Raw genomic sequence first — 23,054 nt, 5'->3', positions numbered from 1 at the left:
TTTCTCTTCGAAGGGAGCACACCCTTATAGCTGACTGTAAGGCAGCATTTTTGTTAGTAAGAATTGCACTGGCGGGGGAGAAGCCTTAAGTGAGCACAACAGAACATTTTCAAAATTTCCAGTGAATGGGAAATTAGCTTTTGTATTCATATGTCTTCTAGAAATTCAAGTACACTTCCCCTGGAATCTTGTTTGGGATTCCATTACATGTTCTTAACCCAGATGTTTCAAATGCTTTGGAAACAATGAACTGTCAGAATAAACTCGTCATCTTCGCTTTTATAAATGTCAGCAGGAGGAAGAGCGTTTAGCAAACCTCTAGGGAGCCTTTTGGTGTTCTCTCTAGTGGATTCTGAAACCTTCCTAGACAGATATGTTTAGGTTCTCCTAGTGGTGTTCCAACAAGAAAATTACTCCAGCATTGTCCATTTAACATTTGCTGATACATATTACCTAGACTAAGTCCCCAGACTGTTCCTTAGTTGAATTAACTCCATCTTGTTATGTCTCACAATGATCTAAAAGCTAGATATAACATACACCATATGGAAATGTAAAATCTGAGAGAGAGACAGGGTCTATTCTACATAAGAAGAGATGAAAGTGTCTTCTAACAGTTTGAAAACCTTGGCTATGCCCTTTCACATTACCCTTTCAACAGTATTTCTTGAAGTCTAAAGTTGTCTGTAAGTACAGGCACTTGTCCTAGCTGGGATTCCTGTTAGCCCTGGAACACGGAATAGATTGTGATTCCTTAAGCACTTACTTTTACAAACACGAAAATGGCCCCAAGGATTATTCTTTTGCTGGAAATCAGAAGTATAAGGCTGCTTGCAGGATGGGCCCTGCATTTGTTAAACTGCTGCCCTTGTAGATGCAGAAATATATTAATGTCCTTGTATAGCTCCATTTTTTTTTTTTTAATGGGTAATCCTGTTGGGTTTGGGGAATATGTGGTTTTCCTAAAACATTAATTTCAAAAGCTCTTTAGCTTATTATAGCTAAATAGCATTTTAACAAACCATATTTGTTACACTTACCAACAACAAAAGTACTCATCATGTGAAGAGTACTGAGCAAGTTACTTCCACAGCTAATGCTGCAATGATAACATTGTGGTGTTGTCATCTTTCAAATCACGTTGTACCACCTTTGCTGCACTATAAGTTCAGGTTTTTACCAGACAAATGTTCAGATATTATGTCCTAATATAAGCATTTCTTTTTCTTTTTCCAAATGAAAAAAAAATCATAAAGATATTTATTTCTACTGATAGGCAACGCTGAAGTTTCCATTTTAACTTTAGTCTTTCTTTTATTTGCATAGAGAACAGCAGGGCCAGCTGCAGGTATAGGCAATATAGGCAGGTTGCTTATGGATGCAGATGTTCAGGGTGGCACCACGGTGAGCAGCCAAGCTCAGCTCTTTCCTCTGCCATGGCCTTTCCTCCTGTGGAGAGGAAGACCACGAGTTTGAGCTGTTGATGCTAAGCTAACAACTGATTTCTGCCTCCTGTTGGCAAACTCTCTCAGTGTAATTCATACTTTTGTACTGTATATATGTGTGTTATACTGTATTTGTATGTATTTTGTACTCAGAGTGAGTATGCACCAGTGGCAGTGGCAAACCTGATCCTTATGACTCAGTCCTATCAAAGCCCCTTCCCTTTACAGAAGCAGCTGAGTCCTGGCTGCAGTGGAGGAGATGCAAATGATGACTTGTTTGCTGCTTGAGTGGTAAGGAGCATGGGCAAGGAGAAGCACAACATCCTCAATCTAGACACTGGAGGGCTGGGATCCAGTTACGGATGAAGAGGGCCTCTTAATTCTACTCCTAGTCAGCCAAAACCCCACTGAGTCTTCTCAGCCTGTCTCCACAGTGGATCTCCCTGCACCTCCCTCTTCTCTTTCCTCCATGCTCTTCTTTATGCACCTCCATGTTCTACATCCCCCATGTTCTTTTTTATACAGACTTTGACTACTACAGCTGCAAAATTCAAATTTTCCCGAATGTGCAGAAGCCTTGAGTCAGCTCCAGTAACCAACCACTTAAAATTTTCCAATTTAATAAGCAGGTCACATCAAGTTGAATACTCACTTCTAAAATGTGAGAAAGGAAAACTCCAAATAAAGGAAAAAATAAACCAAAGAAGATACTTATGGCAAATGAAGTGCAGTCACATTCGGGATGGATGGCATCATGATGTGTATGTGACATCAACCAGTACCTTGTGAGAAACCACCCTGTGCATCACGGCCCAGCCCTGCTTTATGTGCCCCGTCGCAGCTGTGCCTCTGCCTTCTCAGAGCAGGAGGATCACCATCTGCAGAGCGTCTTCATCCCATGGGTGAGAGGCTGAAGAGCAAAGGCTGTAAGAGTTGGTCCTTCCCTCAGCGGCACTGCTCATCCTCCTTGTGAGCAGACTGCTTAAATGAGAGTTAGCTCGTGTGTGGAGTCACTGGGAGACTATGGACTCTAGAAGGCAGAAGGGTATTCACAAAGACAAGTACATGCCAGAGGGTCCTCCATCAGGAAGGGGATAGTTCCCTTGACGCGCAAAAGGGCAGGCTCCAGGCCTTAGGAAGGACAGGTCATCTGGGGAGAAGAATAATTAGTGGGGTAAGGTCCTTCTACAAACACAGTTCACCAAACCCTGTCTGACCCCACTGCCCAACTGACCATGGTATATCTGGTGGCGCTATGAAATCTTTTTTTAAGGTAGTGAAAGATTCATGTTACCACCCACCAGTAAAGGCATTAAGGCTTCCTTGGCTTATAAACGAGCTTAAATACTCATTCTCTAAGCAACAGCTTTAATATTGCGTTCAATACTCGATCACAACTGTAGTCTGCAAAAATGGTTTAGCTGTCAACTTTGTCTTTTTCTACTTCTGCTGTTTCTTTCCATACACACCAAAACAGATGGAGGAAAGCCACCGCTGCTAAGTTTAGACTCTTCTGTCTGTTCTCACTGTGAAAACTCTCAGGGCCAGCTATTTTCCAGTTTTACTCCTACAAGCTCTATTTCTATTTCCCAACCTGAGATCGCCAGTTTAAAGATAGCTCAGATGTAGTTGTATGATCTGAGATCCACCTTCATATTCATCTGTTATGAAGCCATTAGTATCCCCTTCCTAGCTGTCAGTTATGTTGCTGGTCAGTCCGTCATGCCGATTTTCCCTTACATTTCTTTGCACGTTCGCATGACTGCAAATAGTTTTCCATCCATAAGCCGCGCGCTTATATAACATCACTTCTGTTTCCCCATAACTCATCTTTTATGGGGTGCCAAAGCTGTACTTGATCAAGGCTCAGTAACTGTTTTGCTCAAATGGCATTTCTTGGGCTAATCAATTATTATTTTGCTTACTTTGCCTTCCTGCAGCCTTTTTTTACATTATGTGGAAAAATGTAAGTTCATGGAGTTAGAACTTATCTTTTTCTTGCATCTTTTTAATAGTTCTTTTTTAAGTAAACAGTAAGTTTTCATTTCAGTTTAGGACATCCTATTGATTTCCTAGCAAAACAAATAATAACAGGTTGTAAGTGAAACTTATTGCAGCAGCAACAAAGCAGGATGACATATAAAGAAAGGTTCACTCTTCTGCTTTCCTTAAATGCCTGTAGGAGTTTCACTCTCACTTTACTCACTTAAAGACTTGGGGTCTTTATTTACCCTCATTTTTTCCCATGAAATCTAATTTTGTTACTAATTTCTTTCTGTCATCAGCCAGTCACGCCTGGTCAGTGAACCTCTTAATTTGACTTACCCTTCATAGCAATAATTGCTGGTATTCTTTTTCCTTGACAGGAATTCATCCCATATCTTTCACATGCTGCTGCAATTGTGACTGCTTCCCTCTGAAACATCCACCTTTAGATTTCCAGTCCGTATGACACAGTATGTTACACATACGAGACTGCTTGCTGGCAGCATGCCTAACATTTTCAAACTCTTTGTAATCGGGAAGCTTCATATTCTCAAAACTAAGGAACCTACTTAATGACTGGGTTTACTAGGATTTTTCCCTGAATCTAATTGCTTGATAATGCCACTTTGTATTTCTACAGTGCCTTAATCCAGGAATCTCAAAATAATATCTATGAATTATTTTACCCTCTATGGAATATTAGGAATTATTTGGAATCCAGTTGTTAAGGAAAACATGGTAGAGAAAAGTGTATGCATTTCACAGGGTCAGGCAGGTCTTCCCTCTCAACAACAGTATTTTTAAATGGTTATCAGGAATGGAGCCTTTAACTATGCTGCAAGCTGCTTGCTGTCAGCGTGATAATCCATGATGGTCTGTAATGGATCAGCTCCTACTGCAGCTGGGACTGAAGCTTACGATAGAGGTAGCCATATAAGACAGACTTCCTCACCCTCTATCCTATGCCGATACAAACATCCCTAACGCATACAGCTCATGATTTACTTTATTTGGTGCAGGCCTTTGTATCTTCTAACGTCTCCCTCTACAGGCAAGAGCATCTTTTACTTGAGGAAGGTAGTCAAAAGGGAAAAAAGGAAAGTACTAACTATATTTTCTTTAAATCCAAGGCAGCATCAGTCATAGTCATTTTGAATGAGAGTATCTCTACCGATGCTAACACAGTTACCCTGAACTTCCAGCAGAAGATAATTCAGTTATACAGTCAATATTGAGAACAAAATTATAGGCAATTTTCTTTCTTCTCTGATGTTGTGGTTTAATTTAATTTGATCTAGAGATAATACTGAACCCGAATGTTCAAAAATACGTATCGAGATTGTTGTAATTCAGTATGGTCTTTCTCTGCACACGATCAAGCAAACACTAAGGTTAAAATATGGCTGTCTTTTCCACCTCATGCACAGTTTTTCTTTAGCGTTCAGCTCTAGCTGTAAGAGGAAGTCACTGAGGTTAGCTAATAGTTGAATCCTAATTCGTGGCTCAATAACTGGAAGCTGCAAATTTCCTGGGGTTTCCATGAGTTCAAGCGTGCTTCCTGTTATCTCGCTACACGGGCACACAGTGTTCTGGTTACCATCAGTAACGAAGGACGCTTATGCCCTCCTGACCGTGGCCACGGTGGCTGCCCACCATCGTCCTAGTGCGCACCAGTGTCTCTACCCTCTGGACACTCCAGAAACGCAGCAGGGAGCAGCACCGCGTTTCAGCACTCCGTGCCTTGCTTTCTAGATTGGTTATGCTATTCAAAGGGGAATGTCGTGCTAGGCAGCAATCTTGAATTCATTCTTGGTTTCATCTGGATTAAGATAAAACAGAATTTTATTTCTTTATTACTTGAAGTATTTTTTCACAAGATTAAAAATAGGCATCAGAATAACAAAAGTTTATATTAGACCTAAGTGAGGAAGTGAACATTTAAACATTTAAACTATACATGCTATTTACATTATTTTTATCTGATTTACCAAACTACTCTCGATGTCGAGACTTCTGTGGTCCTAGATCTTATGCTCATGTCACATCATTGGAAAATCCGTCTTTTGATGTAGCATGTTAGGTTTTATAGACGATTTCTTCTATAGCATCTGGAGTCTTCCTGAAGAGGTCCAGAGAGATTTGATCTTATTCAACAAATGTTATTGTACTTTTAATCCAGAAGATAGTATGGCCATTTAAAAGAATTTATATAAGCATTGTTTCATTTCCTTCTTCTTAGACCGGATGCCATCTGCTCTACTTGATTGTCTACTTAATGACTGCTTACCATAATAAAGGGTATCTTGTCCCCTCATCCCTTTGCTAATTTTGATGTTTCACTGGGAAGCATTTCCTTTATTGAACCTTAGTTCTGTGGCACTCTTTCCATGAACAAAAAACCATCTGATACAAATGTCTCCATCAGGTAAATGTATTTATCTCATTCCTGGGTATTGACTGAAATCAGACACAATGATAAATTAACATTCTGGGATGACAATCCCCCACATATTTCCTGTTTTTTTTTAAGTAAGTTAAAATTTTGGACCCAGTTGTAAACAAATCTAAACTGACCTACCTGCATTTAATCTGCAGACTGAGGATAGGAGTAGATTGTATTTAAATGAATAAATAACTGTGTATATGTATTAAATAAAAAGGTGGGTTTTTTTTGGCTTACTGACCAAACTAAAATGTAAGAAAAAAAGTCTAGTCTTGATTTGAAAATTATGATTTTGAAAATTATGATTCTTGTCAAAGAAAGTAAACATTTTATGTCAAACAAAAATGTGCATTTGTGCCACATTTAAATATAGATTATTCAAATGAAACAGATTGATGCCAATTATTTGTGAATCTGACAATTTTGCCCTGCTCCAACTATACTGATGTTACTGGCTGAACAAATATACTAAATTTAAGCAGGTGAAAAATGTGAATTCACTCATTGTAACGTACTCTGAGTCTTGACAAAATCATTACATTACTAAAAATTGCAAAAGAATGAGTTTTTGACAGCTGAATCACTGACTGGAAACAATTCTGGGAAAAGAAAGAAACGCAATTTTTTATAAATATAATCAACGGCTTACAGTAAAAGATATTTCCCCAAAATAGCTAACAAAATCAACCATTCAGAGACACTGCCATGAACTAAAGGACTTACGAAACAGCTTTAATGTTTTTATTAGACTGACTCTCCAGCTATTTGAATGACGCAATAACTGGAGTTTCAAAGTATAAATGTCTCTAATCATGCTGCAAAGAGAAAAAAAAATCTTTCTCTTTAGCAATCCAAATAAGTGCCTGAATATTATTTGTTGGGGATTTTTTTTAATTTGTTTTATTCTTACATATGAGTGTTTTCCCTCTAGCTTGAAAAACATAATACCTTTCTATTCACTGCACTGGAACTACCAGGAGCAATCAAATTTTCTTACTTCTCCTATTGTATTACTTAAATGTTACCTATCATTTAAAAATGCTGAAATTTCAACTTTCAAAGTGATTGCATGGGATTACAGGGGGGGAAAAAACGGGTACATTGACCATGGCCCTACAGTCCACACTGATGTTCCCTCTAGGACAGGAATTGTGCAATACCAGTTCATCTTCAGAAAAAAGAAAATGTTACTTCCTTTCCTTAGCTCTTATTTTTTTTAAATGCTTTACAGATTTTTCTGTGATACTTACAAGTTTCAAACCAAATTCCCCACTAATATAAATCGGTAAAACTTAGATGTCTTAATTTTCTTGAAAACAACTTGCAAATTCCTCTCTTCATCTCATGTTCTCCATTAAGATTTACCTCTCTAGTATTTAAAAAACCACCCTTTTTAAACTACCATGGGTCAACTTAGATGAGAATGTAAAACCAGCTGGTAATTTTTCTTCTAAATCCTTCCAAATTTTCCATTCTCTGTAATTTAAAAAATTTTTATCATACTCCTTGTACTTGAATAACAAAATATTTTCCAGTATGTTAGCTTTTCCTTACCTAGTATCATTAAAATAATTAAATCCTAGCATCTTAAAGCCACAGTGTCACATCGAATCCAAGTTTATTGTCATTTATCTCTATTATCATTAATCTCTTATCGTTCCTTATCACATTTGGGTACCAGCATATCTAGTCTTAATATGAGATCTACTCATGAAACACACGCATTAGTGTGTTCAACGCTTGCGCATTAATTATGCTTGCACATCAGGCAGAAAACAGTGGCGTGTAATAGCAGCAGCTCCATCAGTTGCTAGGGAATAAAGTTTACAGCTTGTAAAAATAAATGCATTAAGTATCAAACCCAGTCTGCCAGGTTTATTCCACAAGCAGGTAATGGTTTCTTTACAATTCTGTACAGTATTTGGACATCCCTGACCAAATTCTCTTCACCAAGTGGACAGATTTTGACTGCTTATTGCCATGACTGAAAAACATGAAAATTTTAAATGAGGTGGTAAGAATAAAAATGGTAAAACTAATCTCCTGTTAAAGGTGCAGACATAAAAAATGTTCTGGAAACAGTCTGAATCAGACTTGAATCAAAAGAATTTGAATATATCTGATTTCAGGAAACTTTACATTTGATTCTCTTCCTTAATCACTTAATGTATGATTTGAAAACTTCACTATAAGGCACTGAAGGTGTCCTAATGGCTTGAGTACTGTTTTGGAACTGATATAAAGTACAGTTAAATACAGTGTGCTTGCTTTTCTTTATCACATACTCATTTAATTATTATTTCTTTTTGTCTCTAAATCTACTAACTGCATTATTACTATTTGGATTGGAGTGAATGAATTGTTTATTTTCTCTATGTTAATATTTATCAGCTATTGTAATTAGCTTCAGAATAAAGACTTGGCCCCTACACACCTCTCCTCGAGAAGCAGGGCTCGTGTTCTTTTGCACCACAGCATTCCCCGGGCTCATCCGACAGTACTCATTAGTACAGTAAATCATAAAAGAAGTAAATGAAGTAAATCCTACACTGCTTCGTTCAACGTTTCCTCTGCTTGCTTATGGATTTGCGTCAGTGAGCTCCAACACTGTAAGCACGGTAAGGTACAGAGAGTTGATGGTACCTGCTAAGAGAGGGAAACGGCAACGGCCCTGGCAGGAAGAGGGGAGAAGAGGGAAGCAGCAGCACCGCTCAGGAGACGGCAGTCGGGCTCCAGAGGGCAGGGCGAAGGTGGGCACGGTGATGACCGAAAGCAAACGGGGTTTATTTGGCTGAACTAAACGGCTGCAAAGGGTTCCTGCGAGACGGTGAAAGGAGCGACGTTCAGGAAAGCAGGAACCGAGGCGGCGGTGAGCTGCGGGCCGCGGGGCTCCGCGGTGCTCCGCGGCGCACGCCCGGCCCCCCGCAGCTGCCCCGGCCGCCCCGGGCCGCGGGGACCCGTCACTTGCCGCCACCTGCCGGAGCGGGGCTGCCACCGCCGAGCCGCCCTGCGCTGCACGCGGCAGCCGTCACGAGGCGGCGGGGAAGGAATCCTCCACAGAGCCCAGCGACCGCCCGCGCCGGGGCGGGAACGGCCTCGGATGTGACACGGGCCGGGGGAGCCCGGCCGCGGCTCCCGGAGCTGCCCGGGCCTGGGTGACTCCTCACGGCAGCTCGCGCCCCGCCACCTGCGGAGGAGCGCTTCCTTGACGTCCCTACGGGAGTGCCCCCGGCCGTGCCCGGTCCCACCCGGCCATGGCCGCGCTCGCTATCAACCGCCATCAATTCCGTATGTCAACCCGTTCCGGCTGGCTCGGCAGCCCGGCCCACGGCGCTGTGTGCAGGGCGGAGCAGGAGGCCGGGGGGCTGGATGGGCCGCACCCGCAGCCCTCAGCGCACCCGAGCACGGAGTAGACCGCCCGACCCGGGCTGGGCACCGGGGGGGGGGGGGGTCCACGCCGCGGCCGGGCGTGGCGCCGCGGGAGCTTCCTCCGTCGGGACGCAGCCCTCTCCCCCAGCACCGGGCAGCCCGTCCCGTCCCGCCGCCTCCGCAGCACCTCCCTCAGCCTGGCGGCGGGGCGGGGGCAGCCGAGCACGAGGCACCACTCCGCCCCCGCCCCTCTGCTCGGCGGGGGTGACGGAGCGCGCGCGCTCCCGCGGAGCCCGACCGCACGTTGCTCGGCGGTGGGAAGGAGCGCGCACGCGCGGGGCAGCCAGCGCGCGCGGCGAGCTCCAGCGGCTGCGCGCGAGCCGGCGGCGGCCCGTGGCCCCGCCCCGCCCCGCCGCGTGAGGAGGGCGCGCGCCTGGGTCGGGCGGGCGTCGCGGCGCGCAGCGATGTTCGTGGCGCGCAGCATCGCGGCGGATCACCGCGACCTCATCCACGATGTCTCCTTCGACTTCCACGGGCGGCGCATGGCGACCTGCTCCAGCGACCAGAGCGTCAAAGTGAGCGGGAGCTGCCGGGCCTGGTGCTGGCGGGGTGTCGCGGCGGCTGCTGGCGGCAGCGCGGCACCGGCGGGGCGCGGCCTACCGGGCGGGCGCCGGGGCGCGGCCGGGGTTCAGCGTTCCCCCTCGCTGCGGGCCCGGGCCTCGGGGCGGCGGGGGCTCGTACCGCTGCGCTCCGTTCCGCTCCGCCGGGGCCGGCGAGCGAAGGGCCGCGCTGGGCGCCCGCGTTCCGCCGCGGGCACGTTCTGCGGGAGCTCCCGGAGCGCGAGTGGTACCGGCCTGCGGCGGCGCGGGCTGTGGAGCCGGGAGGCGTTCGCGCATCGTGCGCGTTGCCTGTGTACGCGCGTGTACACAAACGCGCGTAAAAACACAACTTCTCTTCGGCTCCTTGCTGCAGTTGGGAAAACGTCCTTAAAGTGTTGTGGCTCTGGCAGTGCCGCGTTGGTGGGTTCAACCGAAAACCTGGATTTAAGGGCACTAAGGGAAGAAGCTACTGCTTCGTAATGAAGTGCCGATAAGCAAAAGGCTGGAATGTTCTGCGTGTGCTCTGGCAGATTAGGGAAACGGTAAAATACTAGAAACCTTAATTTTTACATTCCTTTAGAGGAAATAAAATAATAGTAAATGAAAAGTTAATAGCGTTTTACACTTTTTTTTTGTTGTTTTGCGTAGTGAGAAGATGGGCAAAAATTCAGGAGTTCAGGCTAGATTTAACAGACGTAATTTGCAGAGAGCAGTCGTATCTTTTGTTAGACCAGGTAAATGGTTGAGAAAACTGCTTTATCATAGAAAGCTATGTCAAATGTAGATCAGGCTCAAAAACAAGCAAGCAGCTCCTTCTTCTTGACCACGTATTAAAAACCACCACCACCACCACCAAACAAACGTCCCCCAAAAAGTAAGCCAAAACCATGTCAGTGTTTGGTCTGGACTATGTAAAACTTGCAGCCGAAAAAGAATGTTCTTAAGAAAGAGGTAGGTAGAACTCAAAAACTGTGTTCTTTAGCAATATAACATTACTTTCCAATCCTAACAGTGTCCTTGATGACACTGTCTTAAGAACTTTTGTTCCAACTACAGTTTTACGACACTTGTAAAGCAGTGGTGTATCTGGTGTTGGTCCCGTTGTCACTAGGTGGGCCCTGCAGAGTAGCAGGCGGGGAGAAGTTATGAAGTTGGCCCGAGGTGATAACAACTGAGGTGGTGTTGGAGATCCAGAATGGCAAAAGTGAGGTGACTTTAAAGTTGCATAGTGAGCGCGTGACAAATAGGAGCGGATGCCAGGGTTCTTCTAGAGGTGTCTTTCATCTGGTTATGTTCATGGCTTTCTTCACAATTTTTCAGAAAAAAAAGTCATGCAGATGTATGGGAAATCAAGAGAAAAGAAGGTGACTTGCCTGTGGGTAGAAATCAAGGCAGAAGCATTAGAAACAGAAGAAAGGTCTGATGATTCCCCACTAGCTTGATCTTATTTTACTGTCCTGCTCTGTCTGTGGGATAATTGCTAGGAGCCACATCAGGGTTTTGCAGCCAGATCTGAGCACGTGCTGTGGTGAGGTCCATTAGGGCTCTAGAACGAATGTGAGTAGCATTACTCATGGAACAGTGAATGAAGTGTTGAGAATTGTAATGATTTGTCTTCTATGCATAATTTATTGTTTCTGAAAAGATAGACTTCACACAATAGTGAGTTTTGCAGCATTCCTCCTCTGCCTGCCTGTAGTGGAGATATTTTCAAGGTTGAGTACAGGACTTGTGTGCAACAAGTGCAGTTGTGTACTGGAGCCAGGTAGGGTTTTCCAGATGAAAATGTTTAGTGGTGTGTGTTTATATATTTTTTTTTTTTAATGACTGTGTTTTGTAGCACTACTGAGTAAGCTTTATATACAAATTTTATGACTGTGTTTTGATTTCTTAATAGGTCTGGGACAAAAGTGAAAATGGGGATTGGCATTGCACTGCCAGCTGGAAGGTTCGTATTTATAAAAATTACACACTTATAACTATGATTTCTCCTTTGTTTTTGAAGAAGGATACTTTTTTTTTTGCTGACCTGTGGAGTAGGAATACTTTTGGTTTGTTGCAGATCCTGCATTTCTTACGGTAAAATACTTTTTCTCTGCTTTTATAAAACATCTCTAATGCCTCTCGCTTAAAGCAGAGGCTAGCGTGCAGTCTTGAATTATTAGTACTTAGTTATGTTGGCGGCCTTTGTTACCAGTAAACATAGCAGTAACTGGTGTTTAGGGAGTTGGAAAACAGTACCTTCATTTTTAATTGAATAGTTACTTTTTGAATACTGTAAGACAAAAAAAAAAGGAAGAGAAAAGAAAAAGGAAGAGGTCTGGCTATTAAATGTTACGACATCTGACCTCTATTTTTTTTTTTCCCCAAACCTTGCTGAGAACTGTGCCGTATAGCCACTCTGCTTCATCGGAATAATTAGTGCATTCAGCTTCTGAATTGTCCTTGAACTCGTATGTAATAGGACCGCAATACAGTAATCCCTGTAAATGGAAATGCAAGTGAAGCTTTTGAATTCCTCTTCTCTAAGAAAAGAATCGTTAAGTTGACTAAGTGTGAAAGAGGAGTTTCATGTAAAAAAGGAGATTGTCAGTAATGCACCGCATATGCTTTGGAGAAGTACAGGCAAGCTAGAAGTGAGCATGGAAGTGGCTGAAAACGTAAAGCAGTATTTTTTTTATGTCAAGGCAGAACCTTGGCTTGGAATTTATGGTTTAAGGAGTAATAAATAATACTTTGTAATACACTTGTAATAATTACCTTTTAAGCGTTAACAGCAACAAAACTTTGCAGTGCTTATAGGAATACACAAATGCAACAGCTACTGTGTGACTTGGAGCTTTATAAAAGAACAGATAAGTTTCACAGGATTAGTCTTACTACTTCCTGGAATTCGCTTCTGCAGAAGGTCATGAAAATGTATGATCGCTTGGATTAATCCAAAAGTACGTTCCTCTGTAGTGTTTTGGCGTTCTCTTGCAGACACATAGTGGATCTGTGTGGCGTGTGACATGGGCCCATCCTGAATTTGGGCAGGTCCTGGCTTCCTGCTCTTTCGACAGAACAGCAGCTGTATGGGAAGAAATAGTGGGAGAGTCAAATGATAAGCTCCGAGGCCAGAGTCACTGGGTGAGGCTTTAACATATTAATTACAGTTTCTGCATGTTCTCGTATAAACAGATTTACTGTGCCTCATTGATTTGTTTGCTGATGATAATGGGCTGAAGCTTTAAACTGTTTAAATTCCAGAATTAAACTGAAGGCTGAACATGAAAATTGTCCCAAACACTGAGTTACTGGACATCGCTGGTTTTGTAACGTATTTTCTATTCCTGAAACAGGGAAAGCACCCTCTTTTCTTCTCTTAATATAATATCTTCCTGATTTTGCCTATAAAATTGTTAATTTGTGGCAATATTTCAATATAGAGGAAGCGTTTTTAAGGCATTCGGACGAAACAGCTAAATGGCAACATTCAGGCCAATTAATGTCATTACTATTGGTGTTTCTTAATAAGATGTTCCCTGGCAAACAACTTGCAGACATGAATTTACACGTACAGTAGAATTAAAGTTGTGGGGTTTTTCTTCTGTGACAAGAGCTTCTTTGAAACTATCTCATGCTGTTCTTTTTCATCTTTCAAACAATAGATCAAGTTTTTTGTGGAAACGGTTTGCTTGGAAGTGGATTTTCTGGGTAGCATTTAATCAAGGGAATTTTGAATCTCAACAGATTATTTTGCAGCTCTTCTTCGTGTGTAATCTTATACACCTCAGTATAGTATTTCTGCATCTAATGTTTTGTTTTGGTTTAGCTTGCTAAAATATCTGCAGTTTTCTACTTTCCACTAAAGTTTTCTAACATTAAAATACATATTTGTGACAAGTTGGGTTGTCAGGACCTTTGGCACCCACTGGGGTATGCAAGCTGATGTCCGTGTGCAGAAGGCAGTTATGATGCATAGTTTTCAGCTCAAACTCATACTTTCTTGGCAGGAGAGGAGACAACTTGAAAAACAAATGTTTACAATTTTTTCCTCTTTCATTCTAGCTAATCTTCCTATCAAATTTCTGCTGTATTCACCCATTCCCTCATCAGAAAAACTTGTTTTGTCACTTCTGTTGGGAAATGCTTTATGGGAAACTTCAGCAGCACTGAAATTAGAAAGCAGTTTTGATGGGCATTGTAGTTAATATTGTCACCAGTATGAATGGACAGTTTCAAACTGTCTGTAGACAATACTGATGTATTTTATGCTTATGTTACATGTATGTGTGTTTTTTTTTTTCCCTCTGAAGAGCCTAATCTAAACAACTCTGTTATCAGAACTTTGATACCACTGTATCTCTCGATGCTTGAAATTGCATCAGTGCAATGATCTGTCATTTCTCCAATTCATTGATGTATAAAGATTATTTTTTAATTTTTTTTTTTTTTTTTAGTTCTTGATGAAAGAGGTAAGTGGTCCTATGAAACAGTGTTGTCAGACTTTCATTAGCCTTCCTTAGGGAATAAATTTTTGATGGAAATTTCTAGCATTTCCTTCAATGAGTTCTGCTTTTCTTTGCAGGTAAAGAGGACCACTCTAGTAGACAGTAGGACGTCTGTTACAGATGTGAAGTTTGCTCCCAAACATATGGGTCTTATGTTAGCAACCTGTTCAGCAGATGGAGTTGTAAGGATTTACGAAGCTCCAGATGTGATGAATCTCAGTCAGTGGTCATTGCAGCATGAAATCTCGTGTAAGCTAAGCTGCAGTTGTATTTCTTGGAATCCTTCAAGGTATGTTATTAAAACGTTAGGTTTTGCTTTATGACTATTTAAGCAGAAGATCCAAAGAATTACTTGTGAAGTTTTGTAGAATAAATCATAAAACATGCATGGAGAAGATTGAGTGTACATTACTTAGATCTGAAAGAAAGCTGCTAACATTTCTTTTAATAAAGCAAGTTTGGCGGAGCCAGAGAAGTGTTACAAAAAGCCCTCCTGTGCTCTGTGAGGAAACATTCCCACCTTAATTACTTTTAACAAGTAATGAGCTAAAGAGCTACAGAGTGCTCTTTTATTTATTCCAGAGAACTTAACTGGGATTATCGTAAGAGAAAGTGTTTATAAAGGGACAATTCCTGTCTCTTTCTTCTTTCCTTAAGAAAGATGTTGCAACAGGTAATTTTGACAACTCTAACAAGGACATGCACCCTTGCCAGTGCAACAGAGTACTAGGAACCACAACAGTCTTGCTAGCACAAATACAAAGCCTAAGAGTTGTTCTTTTGGCTGTATCCTCAGGGGCTCAATGATATACTTAACCTCTTGAACAGGAAGGAATCAGAGAGGAGTTTGATTGGATAGTCCCCATGGGGAAGAACATGTACAAGCAGAGGTTCTCCTTTGCTTACCATCTCACATCCTCCCCAGCAGTAACAAGAAGGAAAAACCATTCAGGGATGAACTGCTTTGGGTTCTATTTGTCCAGGAATACTCAATGGCTTTCTCTTCAGATGTAGCCGTCTGTGTCCTGCTGATCCAGTTATTCTTCTATTCATTAGCAGTAGTCTGTGCTGAAGGTTCAGAGTACAGGCTTTCAATTTAACGCATGGGATGAGGTTAAAAATTGATTTAAAAACTAGAACTCATCTACGTTTAGCTTTTTTAATCCCTCTTCCAAAACCTGAATGAAATCCCACTAAATCAATCATTAAAAGTACTGCAAAGAATGCAGACTCTGCCATGAAAGTTGCAGCAAGTACTTGACTGCAGATGTATATAGGAAATCAATCCTGCTCTCTGAGAGCTTCATCTTGAATTGCCATTTGACATTCCCTAATGATTTCACCTTAGGCAGTGTATAAAGTGGGCTTTCAAAACAACAGAATGGAGATTGTACTGGTAACTGAACAGCACGTACTCATATTTCCTTGTGTTTTTTTTGTTGTGTTTTGTTTTCTTTATAGATAATGTGTCTGGCATTTAAAAAATAGCTTGGTGTACTTTCTATGGAATCATTTGTAACAGTATTTACTGGTAAATAACAGTATTTGTTTTCACCTTTTAGCTCTCGAGCACATTCTCCAATGATAGCTGTAGGAAGTGATGACAACAGCCCAAATATATTGGCTAAAGTTCAAATTTATGAATATAATGAAAATACCAGGTATGCTAAATGACAACACGTAACATTTGTGAGATCTTATAGTTTGTAATGTACGGCCTTTTATTTTACTCCTGTCATTCGATGTGGGGTGGAGTAGTAAATAATAACAATTCTGTCTCTGAGGCATTGGATGGGAAGTGAGAGAGAGAGGGAGACCTCAGAATGGTAACTGATGTTAACAGACATGAAATTGATAATTTCCTTCTATCTCCGTGCAGAAATTCCAGTGTTCTGGCAGAAATGCCAGGGAGAGTTGTTGTTTCTGCTTCTACTAATTTATATGCTTAATTTTGCACAACAGGGCAAAGTTGAAACTTGAGTTGTGTTGCACTAGGCACTGTTTTGTTCAAGGTGACCTTAAAACACCTTTAAAAGCACATTTATAATGGCAAAGTCCCGTGAATTACTAGTGTTCTGTGAAAGTTGAGTTTGTACAGTTACGAACTCAGATCCAGAAAAGGCCAGGAAGTGTGTGCACAACCACTTTCAATTAAACGATGACGTAAAACTTGGGTTTCATTCAGGGTGGTTGGTGTGGGAAAGGAGCCAAGGTATTTTGTGGATTTATGCCTGACTTCAACAATGTTCTCTGGACATTAACAATAAAGGAGGCAGATAGCAGTCTGCTTACAAGCACAGAAAATGTAGTAAGTTACTGAGATACAAAGTCCCTTTAGATTTTTGAATGGAAGAATCTTTGTATTTGCCTTTTCCAACTGTAGACAAAAATGTTCTTTGTACTGGAATCCTTACTTTGTTATACTGTTCTTAGTAGTTACTGTATCTGATATATTCAATTTCTGAAGAAATCAGCTTGTAATTATTACTTATAATTAAATTTATTTTATTTTTGCAAGTCTCATCATGTATACTAACCCCTTTTTCCCTGTTCCACTATATCTGGTTTGTATGATTTGCCTCACTGGCAATTTTGATGGCATTAAAGGTTAATTTCTTATGCTGTACAGGAAATATGCAAAAGCAGAAGCTCTGATGACAGTCACAGATCCTGTACATGATATTGCATTTGCTCCAAATCTGGGAAGATCCTTCCACATCTTAGCTGTAGCAACCAAAGATGTACGAATTTTCACACTAAAACCTCTAAGGTGAGCTTAAAAGGAAGATAGTTCGGTATGATGTGGTGCATACTATGTAGTCTTATTTTAGTAGTATCTGCGAAGCAAAAGTAGTAACTTAACATGTGCAGAATTGTTTTTTAGCAGTGTGATGTTTAAGGTGACAAGATTGTGAGCAAGTCTGTAATTTTGTCTGAATACCTCTTAATAATCTTAATCTAGTAATAATAAACTCCTTGAAAGACCTAGTAATATTTTTTTTTTTTTGGTCATCATGTTCAAGCCCAGACCTTTGAACAGGTGTGTGCAGAACTATCGCTTTTCTCTTAAACAGGAAGGAATTGACTTCATCTGGAGGATTAACAAAATTTGAAATTCATATTGTGGCACAGTTTGATAATCACAACTCCCAGGTGTGGCGAGTGAGCTGGAATATTACAGGCACAGTGCTTGCCTCCTCTGGTGATGATGGCTGTGTTAGACTCTGGAAGGGTAAGGTCACCCACCTGAAATAGATTAGCTTTGTTGTATGCAGAATATATTTGAGAAATTTTACTCAAAAAATAATTTTGGAGTAAAAGTTCATTTTAGATTTGTGAATGATAGATTTTTGTATTTCTATTTACATTTCAGAAAAAGGAAATAAATGTCTGTGCTGGAACACTTGCATGATTTAGGCTGCTGTGGATAGTTGTTACTGTACTCTCAAATAGTTTCACCAGACTAGAGCTACGTAAAGTTGTCACTTTTAAAATTAATATATGTACTGCATTAGTATCTTTGCTTGCTGCCAAAACCAGAAAACGTACATTCAGTTACAGTGTTCAGGCAAACCGGCCTTTTTTCTGTTTAAGTTTCCAAAAGCCATAACAAAAAACAACAGTGGCAGTTTCCTCATCCAGTCTCATTTGTTTCTCAGTATTTGATTAAAGGAAACTCATTCTTGCTACCGAACAAAACTGAATGTTAAACCATGGATAGGCAGAGAATGTCAGACAGCTAAAGGCCACATCCCTAGCTATTTGGGATTCATATATTGGTATTGAAGCTCAATTCTGTTTCACGCTAGGTGTGTAGCAGTTGAAACATCGTAGTTGTATCAAAAGCTGAGCTTCAGAAGAGACACTAACAGTTTTTTTCTGTCTGTATTTGCAGCTAACTACATGGACAACTGGAAGTGTACTGGTATACTGAAAGGTAATGGGAGTCCAGTGAATGGTAGTTCTCAGCAGGGAATTTTTAATGCCTCTCTAGGTTCAGCCAATACAAGTCTACAGAATTCACTAAATGGATCATCTGCCAGCAGGTAGGTTAATTAGTAGAGAGATGGAATTTCAGTAAATAGTCTCTTCTCTGGATTGTCTTAATTTCACTTAGCTTTCGTGTTTGGTTTTGGTGGTTTTTTTGAAGTGCAATGTCATTTATTGCATGCATACTTCTACAAGCTCTTCTAGTTTTGCTCTGTGATGGTGTCTGTTACGCCATTGATAAGAGGAAAACAAACAAAACTGTAAGCGATACTGAATCATTCTGTATAAATCAGCAATGTAAACAACTATTTTCACTTTTAGTCTTTTCACATTATTAAAAAAAAATTTCTGAAATAGTTTCAAACAAGAAGGAAACTTCATCATACTGCTGGATGTCTGCCTTTTTATTTTAGATGTATGTTTAAAAGTGAAGCAAAAATACCAGCAACAAATTCTGGTTTTGACTGTAGCAGAAGGGAAGGAGGAAAAGACACTTCATAATGTATGGTTTCGACAATCCCATACTAGTGTTAGTTTACTTGCATTTTTGCAGGTGTAACATCAATTGAATAAAAGTTTTGGGTTTTTTTAATCTTCTTCATATGGCATTCTTATTGCAGGTTAATTTGCTTTCTCTGTTATATTTTTATTCCCTAATAATTACTGTTTAGTAGGTAAATTTAATTTCCTCTTCTAAAAGCCATTTTAATTTGTGCATGCCAAAATCTAGAAATACGCTTAGCCCCACGTTTGTATGGCGGAGTGTGCACAATCCGCTCTACAGGATGTGTCCTATGTCAGGACTAGATGGGACCAAATTCCATACTAGCAGCTTCCAAGTTTCGTGGTCACCTTTATTTTTTTCTCTTAAAGGCCTTAGTATAGCCTCCATTTCCATCTACGTGCATTTTTCATTTTAAAATGCTCGTCTGTAAAGTACTAAGACAGTTTGCTTTTGGAGAGTAGCCTTTGCCCCCGCTTCAGTGGTCAATCCTGAATGGCAGTTCTGGTTTCTAGATCCCTAGCTCCGTTGAAGAGAGAAGGGTTTTCACATTTGCCTCACAAGATAAATAGAAGAGCAAGAGGTGGTCAGGGGCCAAGTCTCCAGCAAGGAAGGAGGCCAAAATGATACTGGTCATGTGGTGCCAGGTGCTATTTAACGGTCTAGCAAAAAAATGCTGAAATGCAGTCCTGTCTTGGAAATGTGATCTCCAGAGCTATGTAGCTGTATTTGCTTGGGCTCCTGTAGGGAGACACAGGCTGTTTTATACCTCTGTAGCATAGGGTGTGGTTTCACAGTGTCCTTATGTAAGACACTGCTGCTGCCAGCAAGACTACCCTACCCACCCCATTGGTTGCTCCTCTTCTCTCCCTGAAGTTGGTAGTAAGCTGTTGAGAAACTGAAGCTTCTAGCATTGTTTCAGACTCCATCCGTTGCTCTGTATTTTGAAAGTGTTTGTTTTGTTTTGTTTTTTAATAAACTAGTCTTGGCTCCAATTTGGAGTTTACGTTTTGTTACAGAATTAAGTCTGTGGCTGTGGAATTTCAAAACGTACGATGTCTTGTCATAGGATTGAGCTTTATTATAAAAAAGATGCACTTAACTACGTTTTCTTTTATAATCACATTGGCTTGAATTGCATAAGCACAGTTGCTAACTTTTGTTTTAACGTATTAACACTTATAATAAAGATTTATTTACTGACATTTGTCTAAATTGGTATGCTACACAGAATGTATTTTGTCAGTGACTCTGGATGTTCCAGTGTCCATACATTTAAACACTTAAAACAGCTAAAGCATAGGCAGCTCTGGAAAACTTTGTTAAAACACAATCACCAAACTTGATTTCTAATCAAAATGGTTTCAGAACAGATGATGTGGATTGTTGGAAAATAAGTCAGTAGGGCTATATTGTTATGTTGATGTAATTGTGTGTCTAGATTTATGATACAATTTCCATTCTCCATTTGTATTATGTCCTTTTTAACAGAAAGCAGAGCTGATACCAAGCTAACGGGAGTAACTTTGGTGTTTTGCTGCTTGTTGCATGCACACAGGAATGGAAAACGAACTCCTTTTTCCCCTCCCCAACGCCGTTTGACCTCTCCCAAGACACCAGCAGCCTGCTAACTACTAAATGCTATTCAAAAAGCGTTTTTAAAACACATTGTGTATGTTTTTTGTACTAGCCCGCACAGTTTGATACTGTTGGAACTCCTGATAAAAAAATACTTGGAGAGGCTTCTTGTTTGGAAAAAAACCACAAACAAACAACAACCCAAATCCCAAAACTTCCATCAAAACATTTTTTTTTAAAGCTTGTCAAATTAGAAAACTAGTTCCTGAATAAAAACGAGAATTTTTGTCCTTGATTGGGGTGGGAGGAGGGAAGTGACTATTAAAATAATTTTCATTAAAATTGTTTTGATAACTAATTTGGTTTGTGTTTCATAGTGTTCAGCATTTGATTAAGATTCCTAAACATGACAAGTTTGTAACTGCTTTGTAATATATGAAACTGTTAGTTTTAAAGGAATAAGAAAACTGTGTTTTGACAATTGTACAGATGGTAGCTTTTAATAGTTTGGTATTGCTTCATTTATACCTTAGTATGACTTCAAATAAATGTTTTGTAAGTACTGTCATACTTTCTTCATCTTAAGAGAAGTACTTTTTCTGATCTGTACTTGTACATTCCTATGGTAATAATTCCATCAAGTAACTAAAATTCTCTAAGCATACTATCCTAAAAAAAACCCATGCAAATACTTGAACTATACAAAGATTGAAACCAAAACGCAGCTTGTTGTGAATTGTCCTATAATTTCATTAACCGTATAGCTGTTCCTTTATGTAAGTCCACAGAACTGTAAACAAGACAGAAAACATCTGTAGGTATCTAATATAGTTATACTAAAATGCACAAGTATTACGGGTAAGTTCTAATAAAAATGGAAGAAAAATTAGATGAAATGGCATAGTGCTGAATCTTGCATTCACCAGGAAGCTTAAATTTACTATGAGGATTTTGCAGAAATATGTAAATACATACAAAGATTGTATTTCATTGAAAGTAGTTATTCTCTGAAAATGTATATTATTAAATTTAAAGTATTGTAAAAACAATGATGTTTTTACCTCTATTCTAGAAGTGCTGTGAAGTTATTCTGAATTGGATGCATATGCAGAAAATGTACTTAGATAATATTTAATGTATATTTTGTGTTGCAAATGAAGCGTTACAAAAAGCTCTGTTAACAAATGGCAGGAATTCTGGGAGAATGAAAGCCTGTTAATAGCTGTGCTACAACATCCTTTTGATTTCCAAAGCAATCTGTTCTTTTGTAAAAATGTGTACTAGGGTTATTATTATGGTATTCTTTTATATGAGTTTCAGTGGAAAAGACTGTATTATTTTCCTTTAAAGAACAGTTTCCAGATTTGTCTTGTTTTGAATTACAAGCCTTGATTTCTGCTATTTTGTTCTATTGGTTTTGGCATGGATATACTAAAGCCTTTTTTTTTTTCCAGCATGTCTTTTCTCCCCTTTGGTTCTCCTTGTATTTACTACCTTTCTCTTTTTCTTGTTTTGTTTCTGTTTTGTTTTGTTTTGTTTGTTTTGTTTTTGTTTTTTTTTATTTTGGTGTTTTGTTCCTTTCTTAATTGTTTCAGGTATTTCTTTCCCCCTCTGGATTCCCCACGGGCTGGATCGAGATGGTCCAGTCATGCCCAGCTCCTTCCTCCTCCTCCTCTGATAGAGCACTCTTGCGATGCTGACACTGCCAGCCTCCAGTATCCTCACCCTCGCAGACGATGTGTATCTCGGCCTCTTAATCTGTTACCTGAGAATGAAGGGGTTTAACAAGTTACTTTAAATATAAAACTCTGAAGGGCCTTATTCTGGTGTTTGTGAATGCTTCCATTTCCGGCTGCCTTTGTATTTCTTCTCTCGTACAGAAGATTTTAAAAAATTTGGGGAACTTCATGCATGTTTTGCAAAACAAACTACAGCATTTGGAACATGTTATTTATGTTTGTGTATCATGGAACATTTTAATCTGTACCTTTTGAACTATGGCAACACATGCAAACAGTATTAGCCACAGGCTATTTACGGAGTAGCTGACTTCAATGTGCCTGTCCTTTTTTCCTTTTTTTTTCTCTTTTATTTTTGGAATCAGTTTAGTATGATCTAGAATTTTTTTCTTTGTGTGTATTGCACTGACAAAGGTGAGATGTATTCTCAAAATTAAACATGCCTTTAAGAAGTCATTGAGTAACAAAAGGATGATATTGGATCAACTTGTAAAAGAAACAAACCCATTCCTGTTGTATACTGCAGCAAAATAGTTTGGAGTGTTTGGTTACTTAAGAATTTTCCATCTTGCTGTATAAATATTTAAATTTTATAATTGTGGTTGACTAATAAACCTATTCTAAAAGTTCTGTATTAGTATGCTTTTTCTCGTAATAGGCTTTTTTTTTTTTTTTAACAGGCCTCTGATCAAGGAGCTTTTTTGATTCAGGTGTCCATTCTCATAGCTTTGCCTTTGTGCAGTCATGTGCCATTCTGGATATGCATCCCATTTTTCTGCCACAGGGTATGCTCTTGACTTTTCTCGTGGGTGTGTTGAAGGTCCGCAGAGACAACTAGAGTTGTTGGATTTCATATTATCTCGTAATACTTTTCCAGCCATTGAATGCTTCACTTAGGAAGTTTTGAAGA

The 23,054-nt window shown here is 40.1% G+C and overlaps 1 protein-coding gene across 2 annotated transcripts; it reads left to right on the top strand.

The window, feature by feature from the left end:
• Positions 1–9,692: 9,692 nt before the first annotated feature.
• SEH1L (SEH1 like nucleoporin) lies at positions 9,693–22,774 on the top strand. Of its 2 annotated transcripts, none has more exons than XM_086608549.1 (9): positions 9,693–9,818; positions 11,740–11,790; positions 12,825–12,971; positions 14,413–14,624; positions 15,898–15,996; positions 16,965–17,105; positions 17,410–17,567; positions 18,231–18,381; positions 22,001–22,774. In XM_086608549.1, exons 1-9 carry the CDS (start codon positions 9,708–9,710, stop codon positions 22,188–22,190), a joined length of 1,260 nt encoding a protein of 419 aa, XP_086464675.1. In that variant the 5' UTR covers positions 9,693–9,707; the 3' UTR covers positions 22,191–22,774. The 2 variants fall into 2 exon arrangements, with proteins under 2 accessions (XP_086464675.1, XP_086464676.1); XM_086608550.1 differs by having other exon boundaries at positions 20,319–22,043.
• The last annotated feature ends 280 nt before the right edge of the window (positions 22,775–23,054 follow it).

The sequence above is a fragment of the Tauraco erythrolophus genome, chromosome 3 (genome assembly GCF_009769465.1).
Source record: "Tauraco erythrolophus isolate bTauEry1 chromosome 3, bTauEry1.pri, whole genome shotgun sequence".
In the NCBI taxonomy this organism is placed as follows: domain Eukaryota; kingdom Metazoa; phylum Chordata; class Aves; order Musophagiformes; family Musophagidae; genus Tauraco; species Tauraco erythrolophus.
Note: the sequence above shows the minus strand (reverse complement) of the source record. Positions and strands in the feature narration are given on the sequence as shown.